The 12,882-nt window shown below is 41.7% G+C and overlaps 1 protein-coding gene across 4 annotated transcripts in view; it reads right to left on the bottom strand.

Annotated features, from left to right (window-relative positions):
* The window catches only part of SLC24A2 (solute carrier family 24 member 2), a 244,445-nt gene that overhangs the window by 13,135 nt on the left and 218,428 nt on the right, over positions 1 to 12,882 (bottom strand). For all 4 annotated transcript variants that reach the window (XM_007176804.2, XM_057549325.1, XM_007176805.2 and 1 more), the window contains one exon: positions 7,439 to 7,579. In XM_007176804.2, the coding sequence (XP_007176866.1) occupies positions 7,439 to 7,579 (141 nt within the window). The remainder of the gene's footprint in view (positions 1 to 7,438; positions 7,580 to 12,882) is intronic.

The raw sequence follows: 12,882 nt of genomic DNA, 5'->3' as shown, positions 1-12,882 counted from the left end.
GAGAGCTTCATTAAAAGGAAAAGATAAACCTGTATATGGTAATCTTTTGAACATCTTTAATGATGAACACAGTCTATTGCTCCAAACAGGCTTATGTTCTCTCTATTAATTTCAAGTTTTTAATGTATGTTTTCATTATCATTCACATGGTTCTATTAAATTTCACAATAACCATTTCTTTCTTTCAGTGGTTGTGGTTTTTCTTGGGCCTTTTGTTAGCTGGGATGTCTGGAAGACCAGTGGGCTTGATTAAACTGGGGAAAGCATTAACCACGGTGAGTAGCCACAACCTTATTCTTAAATGCTTCCCCCTACTCCTTCCCTTTCTTAGAAGGAAAATATTTCAGCCAAAGACTCAGACTCCTTCTGGGGACCTAAGCACCATTTAATGGGTTATAGGAAAAAAGTCATCAATTTTTCAAAGTGGAGCTTGAGACACTCACTTTGAAAGCAAATTCCTTTAAAGCGAGGGGTTCAGCTGGATTCTGGAGACCAGATTCCCTGAGCCTTGGAATTACCAGTGCCAAGAAGTCAATTTTTCCCAGGCAAGGCATTTCGCTGATTAGAGTTCCTGTTCTTTTCCTCTGGCCACAAGCCACTGTTTCAGGACCCTAGGTGTGATGAGGGCTTCAGCGCGCAGGCCATGCTCTGTCACAGGGAGGAGAAGGGCCCCTCTTGTGGTGTGGGACCACCCATGTGGTTTGAGCAGTAGCCAGTCCTTAGCTTGATTCTGCTCATCCTGGGAGGGAACGGAGTACCATCTCCACACTTCATGACATGGCCCATGGACTGGATATCCTGGGAGAGTCCTCATTTCATAGGTATGCCCGCTTTCCAGGTTAGTTCACTTACTAAGTATGTAACTATTATTTTATTATTATTTAATTTTTTTGAACCTTTGCATGTCTGTTCATTGATACAGTGTCCGAAGTCAGAATCAAATTATTTGAACATATTTCTCATCTGAAAAATATCATCCCTGAACCATAGACCATTCCCAGTCAAAAGGCAGAAAGTAAGGCATCGGACTAAGGATTTAAAGGTGCTAAGTTTACACCAACATATTATTGAAAACCTCTGTATTTCAAAATTTGATGCTTATGAGTCTTAATCAAGAAGCCAATTAGTCATTAGTGGACATCTAAATGTACCTAGTATTGGACTAGGAACTCATTGAAAAAAAAAAGGTTTAAAAATATTTTTTCTTTGTAAAATTTCAGGTCTTCATCATTAACTAGGGGTAGGTAAAGGCTGGGCACTTACGCTGTACCCAGATCTTGAACTAGACATCAAATTCAAATCTAGGTCTCTCTGACTATATAGCACGCATTCCTAGATGTTAGGAATCTAGGTTATACTCATTCCTAAAGAAAGACAGCGCCAATAATGCTCAAAATATACCCGGCTTTGGACACATAATGATCATCCTCATCATAATACTAGCCTATGCTCTGAATGTCAGCAAATAAAGAGCATCAGGGAAATACAGACTAGCATTCCAGCTGTACAACCGTCTGCCTCACCCAGCCTCCCATACTGTTCCTGCTTTGGTAGCATCAACCTTTCATGCATCAACAGTTTGGTTAAGTGTTTCCCCGACTGTCAAAGTACCTTACCATTTCCAATCTCACAGCCCAGGTAATTCCTTCCTTCATTTTTTTCTGGACTATTTCCCTTCTTTGGACTCTGTGGTCTCATTCCAGTTATCACTGCCCAGTAGCACCTGTACTCTTATTTAGTTACCAGTCTCATTGGAAGGAAGAAAAGAGCTCCTGAAGCCAAGGTCTGATATGTCAATTTATGGTTAGTAATGGCGGTTCATCCTGACATCTGCTGGGACGGACCTCATACCAATTAGCAAAAAGCAAATTGTATCCATGTGTTGGCCGGCACATGTGTCTATTTTGTTCCAATGTAATGGTTTACTTGTATAATTGACAGCTAATGTTCTCATTAGAAGTTTTTAGTACATCAGAGTGATATTTTCTTGGCTTAAAAAACATTACTGGACATTAGCTGGTCGCACAAATTGGCCATCTCCTAACTTATTTAAATTCAGCAAATATTCACTGAGCATCTCCTCTGTGCAAGGTTCTGGGGCATACATATTTAACAGAGTTCTCCAAAGCAATCCTGTTAAAGATTAAAAGTATGGTCTCTGGATTACTATGACCAGTATTGAAATCCTTGCTCATCAATTACCAGCTACGTGCCCTGAGAGAAATTATTTAATCGCTCTAAATCTCAGTTTCTTTCTCTGTAAAATGGGAGGAATAACAATGTCTAGTGGTTCTGAGGATTTCACGCACATGAAGTGTCTAGCAAACTGCCTGGCACAGAACAAGTGCTTGGATAGTAATGGCAGATGTTATTAGACAATATTAAGCTCATTTTGATTTTTAAGAGATGAGAAAACTGAAACTCAGGGAGGTGAAAGTGACTGTAGAGATATGGCCTAGAGTCTTGGCTTTGCTTCTTATTAGCTGGTTTTGCTTGGACAAGTCACTCAACTTCTCAGGGCCTCAATCACTCCATCCTTGCTAGAACCGTGCTTGGTACATAGTAGACACAATAAATACTTGGTGAATGAACCAATGCATGATAGAAATTTCAAAAACCTAGCTGGGTTCTGAAGTACCTTCCTAGCTCTGATGGGTCATATTTTGATATCTCATGAGATGCATTCTTGTTTTGTAAGAACATCCATCCTAGGTCATGAGAAAATAAAACTTTTGGGGTCTTTGTTTCCTTTATTATTTTCAATTTTCATCAAAGACATATTCCTCATTAAGGTTTGCATTTCAGTTCTTGTACTTCTAAAACAAAGCCATTAATTTAAGAAAATTATAAAAGTGAAGCCCACCATTAATTATCTGAGCTGGAAGTATGCATAATTCAACAAACACTGTCATATAATTTGCTTATAAATGAAGTGTAAATAAAAGCAAGTGGGAGTACTATTTACTCTGAAACTAGATGTATACATTAAAAAAAAAATCGTGTTTTCATTGTAATTATTGTCAAGGTTTGGTATGTTCATCTCCATGGGTAAAAAAAATCGTGTTTTCATTGTAATTATTGTCAAGGTTTGGGATGTTCATCTCCATGGGTAATTCAAAAACTAGTCAGAAAAAAAAACCCCCAAAAAACCCAAACTACTCAGGAGGCAGAGCTGCCAGGCTCTGAGGAGTAGCAAGTGTCTGTTAATTGATAGTTTTCTCTTCTGTCTCTCCTCTCCCTGGATAATTTTTCAAGAGGCCCTTGTGGCAGGACATGAGGACCATGGCAGACTGCAAAAATGACCGCATCACTTTGCAATTCCTCCCGTGAAGAGGTGAGGTCTATTTCCCAAGCCTCTGCATCTGGGCTGGCCTTATGCCTTGCATTGACTAATAGAATGTGGTGGAAATGACAGTGTGCAGATTCTGAACTAGATCTTTGTGGCTTTGCGGCTTTCATTCTCACTACTCTTGGAACTTGGCCGTCATGTGAATAAGCCCAGGCTAGCCTGCCTAAGGATACAAGACCAGTGGAACAGAGACAAGGTGTTCCAGCTGACATACACCTACACCAACCAGCCCTCAGCCGTATAAGTAAGTAGCAGAACTGTCAGGCTGAGCCCCACCTAAATCGCCAACTCACAGAATTATGGGCTAAAAAAAATGCTTGTTGTTTTAAGCCACTAAGTTTTGGGGTGGTGTGTTACACAGCAAAAGCTAACTGACACAAGATCAAACCTAATGAAACTCTCCTGAGCTGAGCATGAGTAAGAAGCCACTTACTGGCCTTTGTATCAATCGGCATGCTTTCGTTCGGCATTTCATGTATGCAAAGAATGACCATATAACTCAAACCAGCATGCTTTGAGAGTAAACTGGGACTATCTCAGGCAAACGGGGATATACCGTCACCTTAAATTAGCAATATTGTACTGATAGTTATCTCTTTATGCTTTCCTGAATCACAGAATGTCACCGCTGGCAGGGAATCTAGAGAGCTTCCTCCACTCCTGTATTTCACAGAGGAGGAAATACGGGGTCCAGGTTGAGAAGTGACTTTCCCATGATTGCACAGCTCATGAGTCGTGTGGGAAAAACCACGATAGTAAATGGTAGCATGAGAATGCTCCAGAGTCAGGAGACTTGGGTTCGAGTCTAGCTGCTCTTACTAGTACAGCTGTGCAATCTTGCCCTGTAGTTCTATGTGGTCATGCTTGTTTCCTCTACTGAGTTTAGAGCACCTTAAAAATGGGAATTGTGACTGATGTGTCTCTATATCTCTTTTAGGGCATAAGCCTGATGCCTGGCATATAATAGGTGCTCAATAAATATTTGCTGAGGAAATCTACAAACACCCAGTGTTTTACCTAGGAGTCTCATTTCTGCTTGGAACAGCACATGGTATACTCAGGAAAAAACAGAAAAAAATCCAGTCCATCCAGGGATGGCCCTTGGGGGTGCAGTGAGCAAAAGCCCCATTGGCTACCCCAGCGCACGCTGCAGGGGCTGGCTCCCACGGGGCGCTATCAGTGAATGACCAGTCAGCAGTACTACAGGGGGAACATCATGTTCAGCTGTATTTGCTTGCTTAGCACCCTTCAGGATAAGAGCATCAGCCTCTGTTTCGATCCAGGTAACTACAGCCATGGTGGAATCCTGTTTGCTGGCCAGGAGTTACAGGTTGAGAACTCTGATCTTCCCTAACAGTTTCCTTGACCTATCAGCTCAGATCACGGAGGGGACGAGCACTTTGCCAGCCTTTGCTCTAAGAGTCCCACGCAACCCTGAGATTCTAGGGCAGCTTCCTCCCACTCCTGCACATCTTCCTGATGGCTTCAGCAGTTGTGTGCTGACATCAATCACTCATTTGTGAAAAATTTATTTTTAAAATTATTATTAAAATTTTAAAACTGAGGTATAGTTGATTTATAATATTGTGTTAGTTTCAGGTGTACAGTACAGCAATTCAGTTATATACTGGGTTAGCCAAAAAGTTTGTTCGGCTTTAAGTGAAAATAAAAGACACATTTTTCATTTTCACCAAGAATTCTATTGAACAATGTATTCACTAACCGAACGAGCTTTTTGGCCAACCCAATATATATTATATATATTCTTCTTCAGATTCTCTTTCCTTATAGGTTATCACAAGATATTGAGTATATAGATCCCTGTGCTATACAGCAGGTCTTTGTTAGCTATCTATTTTATAACATCAGTCAGTCTTATCAGTGAACCAGGCCCCTCTACTCTGGGCCATTATCACTCTAGGCCTGCTGTGGGGATTTAGAAAACCCTGTCTGTCTCCCTCATTTTCCTCCCTGAGCTAAGCAAAAGCGTCGGGCTAAACAGCAGAGCAATGGCGACAGAAAGAGAGAGAGACAGAGAGAATGAGTGAGTGAGCACACGTGAGCACACACATCTCAGAAATGTCAATGTGATGGGAGCCAAGAAGAAACTGAACCCATTCCAGCTATTTGGCTGCAGGTTTCCAGGAAGCCAGGCCTTTGCATACAGCAGATGCTCTGTAACAGCATCTTGAACAAAGAAACCTAGATAGCACTTTAAGCGAGCCACACCTGCTACATTCACCCTTTCCTAGAAATCGTCTAATGTCAGGAGTCCTTAAATGAGGGGTCATTCCTGGCCTGTACTTGACAAGACAAGACTCTATCAGGTTGGATTATTTCTAGGTCAGGGTAATGAGACAGGATTTTTCTCCAGTCTTTTTCAAGGGAGGAAGGTGGGATCATCACAGGGCTCTTGAAGAGGGCTGCTAAATTATGCTGGATGTTACCACAGTATTCTATTCCAAATGCTTTTAGAAATGATGTTTTCAGATTTCTACCTTCTGGCGTCAAGAAATATGAGGAAGAGCCCAAGCTGCGTGGTCACACGGGCCTGGGTCTGAATCTCAGCTCTATGCCCTAGGAAGTGACCAGGCTTGAGCTAGTTAACTCTTTTTGCCTAAGTTTCTTTCTACTTATGCCAATTATATGTATATATATACATATATATATATATATATATATATATATATATATACACATACACACATATATATGTATATATGTATATATATATGTATATATATATATGTGTGTGTGTGTGTATATATATATATATAATTTTATATATATAGTGTAGGCATATATATATATGTATATGCCCATACTAGATGTTTTCTGAGATTTACAATAGAATTTATGGAGTATACCAAGGATAGAGCATGATGCATAGTAGGTACACACTTTTGTTGAATGAGTACATGTGTGTAGGGCCATAATAAAAAGTAGAGCTGTTTCTCCTTATCTCTCATTAGTTCTTTCACCCTCTGAGGCAGTGGCCCAGGAACCCAGTTTGACACTACTGGGAAAGGATGTTCTTTTGATTTGATCTACATTCAGATTGTACTTTGCTGATTATAAGATGGTATTGTGTTCACAGCATCCAGTACATAATAGTGGTAGATAATAATATTGATTATGGTAATGATAATAATACTGGTGGGAGCAGATCAGACATATAGGCATTTACACCAGACGAATGCATTTCTGTAAATTATTTTTTGAATCAAGTGAATAATTCGTGTACACAAATATTCAACAAAATGTGAGTCACCCTTCTGCCTCAGACCTTCAGTTCCCCTTTGCAGAGACAATCACTGTAGTGGTTTTAAAACATGGTCACAAGTGCTCTGAAACTGCTGCCATCAAGGGTGTCATATGCTATAGGACACTGATATATTCTAGGGAGACTTCTTATCTCGTCCCCTTTAATCAAGACAGACTTATGACTGCTTTGAGTAGTAGGGTTCAGTGGAGGTGACTCTGTGACTGCTGAGACTAGGCCATCAGAGACAATGTAGCTTCTCCTTGTGTTGCTAGAACACTCACTCTTGGAGTCCTGATCTCTTATGTAAGACATCTGACTGTCCTGATGCCACCATACTGTGAGAAAACCCTAGTCACATAGAGAGGCCACATTAGGCTCTCCAGTAGACAATCCCAGCTGAGCCCAGACTTTGAATCATCTCTGCCCAGGTGCCAGAAATGTGAGCCAGGAAATCTCCAGATGCTTCCAGCCCCCAGCCACTTGAGTCTTCCCAGCTGAGGCCCCAGACATTGTGGAGCAGAGACCAGCCATCCCCAATGTGTCCATTTGACTTACTGATCCACAGGACCCACAAGCAGAATAAAATGGTTGTCATTTCATACCACTAGGTTTTGGGGGAGTTCATTACGTAGATTCAATAGCCAGAACAATCACTATTATTGCGTATTTGTCCAGAGAAGTTTCAGGCACATATATTATGCATATACATGTGTATACGTCACCCCCTTTTCCTTTTAAGACAAGTAGAAGCAGGCTATGCATACTGCTATATGCTGTGCTTTTTACAAGAAATTCATTTCAAAAAAAAAAAAAGCTTTACTCACAGGTTTGCGAACATCAGGTAAGGTAATCCAGAGAGGAAACACTATGGGGAAAACAATTAGGAATGTGACTTGTTTGCGGGTATCGGAAGGCCAGGCCAGGCTGAGAGGCTGGTCCTCCTCATCTTCACCCGTCTCTGTGGTCTGTGGTAGAAAGAGAGAGAGAGAGAGAAAATGAACAAAAAAGGCAGTAACATCCGCAGGCCACAAAGCAAGGAGAGAAGTTCCGGATCTCATTAGGAGTTTTCTTGGGTCATCTTGGCTGCTTCATCCATGTAATTTTTAGGTTTGTAAGAGAACCCCACCTGTCATAGTCTGAATCCCAGGAACAAACAATACATTGCTCAGCCATGAGAATTTAAGAACTTTCTTTCCTTTCCCTGAACGTTCTCCAGCTTCTCTCTTTCCTGAATTGATCATTCAACTGGAGTGGACTCTGAACTTAGGAGAAACCACATCTGCAGAGCAAAAGACCCCCATGCCAACCTTCTTCTCCTCTCTTCTTGAAGAGAAAGCCACAGGATTCAGAATCCTTGGGAATACATTTTTTTAAAATTAAAATAATTAAAAATCGTTTTTTTAGAACACAGATTTGGAGTGGGCAAATGAAAGTAACCACAGAAATCAGTCAGTAACAATGCTCAACTCCCTTCAGTGGCCCTGGAATAGTTAAGTTCATGGATTATTGTGTGGTTGTGAGTTTCTAACCTGCTTAATCACCTCATTAAATTCTAAACCATTTTATTTCCGGCCAAAGGCTTATTATGCAAACATATATATGCATTCACAGAGAAACAGAGTATGGAAGTAGAGGATGCTAAACCTGTGGGTGTCGAGCACACAGGGCTGCAGAGCCAGGGGCTAAACTTCAGAGTTTCTGACTTGGCAGCAAGCGGCCAGCGTATTATTCGCTGCCTGCTGAGGTCAGCAGCTTCTGAGGTCCCAGAGCTAGAAGGGACAGAAGGTGGATCAGGGCCTGGCAGGATGACCATTAGCCTGTCAGACGGGCCCTCCAAGCCTCCGAAACAGCACTGCAGACCGCATCAATCACTCCCTTCTCTGCTTGTTTAAAAATGAAAGTGCGGCAGCAGGACCAAGCGTCAGATCTAAAAATATCAATAGGAACATTTCCACGGATGCTTCCTTTTGAGACCATATAAATAACCCACACAGGCTTCATACAGCTCCTGCCCTCCCCCCTGCCCCCCACCCATGGCTCTTGCTTCCAGCATCCTGTACTATTTCAGGCAGCACTGAATCCCCCCAGCACTTCTCTCCCTAGGGAGGTGCTAAGTGGGCCAGGCTCGGGCAAGTTGTCTTAGAGGAAAAGGACAAGACTAGAGGCAGGGCTGGGTGTGAGGCCCGACTTGCTGCAGTGTTATGTTTATTATTTATAGTTTACACCCTAGTACTGCCAAAAGGATTTGTAGTGGTTTACACAATCACCCCCACTTTCTGTCCAGAAGTTAAAATTTAAAAAATAATAATTAAAAAAAGCTAGTCTTAAACCATGCTGAAAAAGGTTCTTTCTCTTTGCATGTATGTCCTTGGCAGTGGGTGAACGAATTTTAAACACTAAATAAGAGGGAAATAAGAGGATTAGGTAATAAGGCAGAATTAGGAAGTCAGCACAGTTTATTTGGGTTGTCTGGACCCTCATTAAATATACTTCTTATGCTCCCCATCTCTTTGCTATGCAATATGTTGGAAAAGAAGGAAGATCTAAAATCAGTAATCTACATTTCCACCTGAGGAAACTAGAAAAAGAAGAGCAAATTAAATCCAAAGTAAGCAGAAGAAAAGAAATAATAAAAATTAGGGTAGAAATCAATGAAAGTTCAACTAATCTATGACAAAGGAGGCAAGGATATACAATGGAGAAAAGACAGTCTCTTCAATAAATGGTGCTGGGAAAACTGGTCAGTTACATGTAAAAGAATGAAATTAGAACACTCCCTAACACCATACACAAAAATAAACTCAGAATGGATTAAAGACCTAAATGTAACACCAGGCACTATAAAACTCTCAGAGGAAAACAGGAAGAACACTCTTTGACATAAATCACAGCAAGATCTTTTTTGACCCACCTCCTAGAGTAATGGAAATAAAAACAAAAATAAACAAATGGGACCTAATGAAACTTACAATTTTTTGCACAGCAAAGGAAACTATAAACAATACGAAAAGACAACCCTCAGAATGGGAGAAAATATTTGCAAATGAATCAACAGACAAAGGATTAATCTCCAAAATATATAAACAGCTCATGCAGCTCAATATTAGAAAAACAAACAACCCAATCAAAAAATGGGCAGAAGACCTAAATAGACATTTCACCAAAGAAGAATACAGATGGCCAAGAGGCGCATGAAAAGCACTCAACATCACTAGTTATTAGAGAAATGCAAATCAAAACTACAATGAGGTATCACCTCACACCGGTTAGAATGGGCATCATCAGAAAATCTACAAACAACAAATGCTGCAGAGGGTGTGGAGACAAGGGAACCCTCTTGCACTGTTGGTGGGAATGTAAATTGATACAGCCACTACGGAGAACATTATGGAGGTTCTTTAAAAAACTAAAAACTGAATTACCATATGACCCAGAAATCCTAACTACTGGGCATATACCCAGAGAAAACCATAATTCAAAAAGACACATGCACCCCAATGTTCATTGCAGCACTATTTACAATAGCCAGCTCATGGAAGCAACCTAAATGCCCATCGACAGACGAATGGATAAAGAAGATGTGGTACATATATACAATGGAATATTACTCAGCCATAAAAGGGAATGAAATGGGGTCATTTGTAGAGATGTGGATGGACCTAGAGACTGTCATACAGAATGAAGCAAGTCAGAAAAAGAAAAACATCGTATATTAACGCATATATGTGGAATCTAGAAAAATGGTACAGATGAACTGGTTTGCAGGGCAGAAATAGAGACACAGATGTAGAGGACAAATGTATGGACACCAAGGGAGGAAAGTGGGGGTGGGGCTGTGGTGGGATGAACTGGGAGATTGGGATTGACATATATACACTACTATGTATCAAATAGATAACTAATAAGAACCTGCTGTATAAAAAAAATAAAAAAAATATGTTTGTGAGGAAAAATAAATAAATCAATGAAAGTGAAAACAGGAAGTCAACAGAGAAAGTCAACAAAACCAAAAGCTGTCTCCTCTCGTACGTAGTTCATGAGGGTTCATCCACTGCTTCCTTTACTTATCCCGAGGGCTCCCGTCCCTGACAGAAGCTTGGGCGTGCTGTCCCTGGTTCCTCTTCTGAGCTACCTCAACCTCCTCCCAGAAGATGTAGCGGATGTAGAGAGTATCACTCCCTGTTGGGCTCACCAGCCTCCCAAGCTGTCAGTTGACTACATGAATAATCTCTGTGTCATGAGACCAGTGAAGATTAGGAGACAGGTGCATTTTAACTGTTCCCTCCCAGATATGATCTTTCTTGTTTAATCCAAATGAATGACTTTCCCCTCCCCACCTGGTAGATGCCTCAGGAATAGGGAGGACCATGGGAGAGTTGAGAATTTGCATTATGACTAATAAGTACCCTGTCTCATGCAAGGTAGGTGGTTTTTTTCAGAGAGAGGATGCCAGCACTTTCTTGAAGACCCATCAAGCTGATCTGATGAGTTCATCAAGGCTCCTCCCCCTTCCAGAGTTGACACTCCCCCCAGTCAGGTCCCCCACTGCCATCTGCAATCGAGCAACTTCTCTCTAAACTCTAAGCTAACCTTTTTCAGAGAAAAAACAAAAGCAACTCTTTATGACTCATATCATTTTAATGACACCAACAGATGATGACATTTCATCAGTAACCCTTCTGCTTATAACCTACGGATTAGCTCCTTTCTCCATCTGCCCAAGTCACCAGGCAGGCAGTGCCCCTAGAAAATAGCAGAAAGTAATTGTCTGTTTAGATGCACAAGCTCTAAACATACTACTGGTCCAACGCAAACAATTAGCTATATTGTACGGCTTCCAAAAGCTGCATTTGAGGTTGCTGTTGCTAGGGCAGAAATGGATGAGGAGAAGAGACTGGGTCTCAGGCTGTACAAACAGTGCTCTCCGTGGGGACTTCATGGCCTCTTGGGGACGAATCTTGCTACAGAGAAGTACAGGAGCCCAGAACCCTGTGGAGGATTCTAGAGGTGCCTGGGGAGCAAGGTTGTCAGCATATTTTAGGGGAAATTCTCTTTGTCTTTTTGCCAAGTGCAATCTCACTCTGGTTCAGTGGGCAACAGCTTGCAAGCTACTTAGAGGAAAAATTTCTGTTCCAAGTCTGGGGGCTCGATTTGCCTTTGCCTAAGCTGGGGCTGTTGGCATGCTCATTTGTCTCTGCCCCGGGAGAGGCTTGGCACTGATTTTCCAGCTTTTCCTGGAGTTGTGGCATCCTGGCTTTGACCTTGCAACAATCCATCCTTAACCTCCTAAAGCTTCTGCAGCATGTCTATAGAAAAAAAACAAGGCAAAACGATCCTGAAAAAATTCAAATGTCTCGTGATAGTTTAAGGTAGTTTGAGATCTACTGGGGTCTCCATAGAATCCCTAGAATTGTGTAAAACCAGGGCACCAATGACTGCTTTAGGGCCTTGTAATCTCTGACATGGAAAATGTGAGCCTAAGACATACGACTCTAAGTTTCCACATTCTGGTTGTCTGATCTTGAAGGAGTCAGTGCAGCCTGGTGGGAAGAGCAGGTGGTGGAGAATCAGGAACCCTGGCTGCCCTTCTCTGCTCGAGCTGGGATTCCTTGGGTGGTGACCATGACCACCTGCAAGTATTCACTGAGTGCTTTTTAGGTAGAAAGCATTGCACTAAGTTCTGGGACTCTTGATTTGAAGGAGACTTGAATTTCAAAGGGGAGACAGAACAAATGGCTCCAAAGATTTTATTCTTTATCTAGTTACGGGGATGCTGGCAACAGCTTCTGCTTGTTCTCTAGTATCTATTCTGCCTGTTATGGATTGAATTGTGTCTCCCCAAACTCATATTTTGAAGACCCAACCCCCAGGACCTTAGCTGTGACTGGAGATAGGGTCCTTAAAGAGGTGATTAAGTTAAAATGAGCCCATTAGGGGGGTCTTAACCCAATACGACTGGTGTCCTCATAAGAATAGGATATTAGGACCCATGGACAGTCCTGTGCATGTGCATGCACGGAGGAAAGGCCATGGGAGGACACAGCAAGAAGGCAGCCATCTGCAAGGAGAGGGGCCTCAGAGGAAAACAACCTGTAGACACCTGGATCTTGGATGTCCAGCCTCCGGAACTGTGAGGAAATAAATTTCTGTGGTTTAAGCCACCCAGCCTATGGTATTTTGTTATAGCAGCCCTAGCAACCTAATATACTGCCCTTGTGCTTTAGTGATAGAAGGCCTACTTTTACCTGGGTTTGGAATAAAGACTATT

Source organism: Balaenoptera acutorostrata, chromosome 6, assembly GCF_949987535.1.
Source record: "Balaenoptera acutorostrata chromosome 6, mBalAcu1.1, whole genome shotgun sequence".
In the NCBI taxonomy this organism is placed as follows: domain Eukaryota; kingdom Metazoa; phylum Chordata; class Mammalia; order Artiodactyla; family Balaenopteridae; genus Balaenoptera; species Balaenoptera acutorostrata.
The sequence above is the reverse complement of the archived record's forward strand: the minus strand, read 5'-3'. Positions and strand labels throughout refer to the sequence as shown.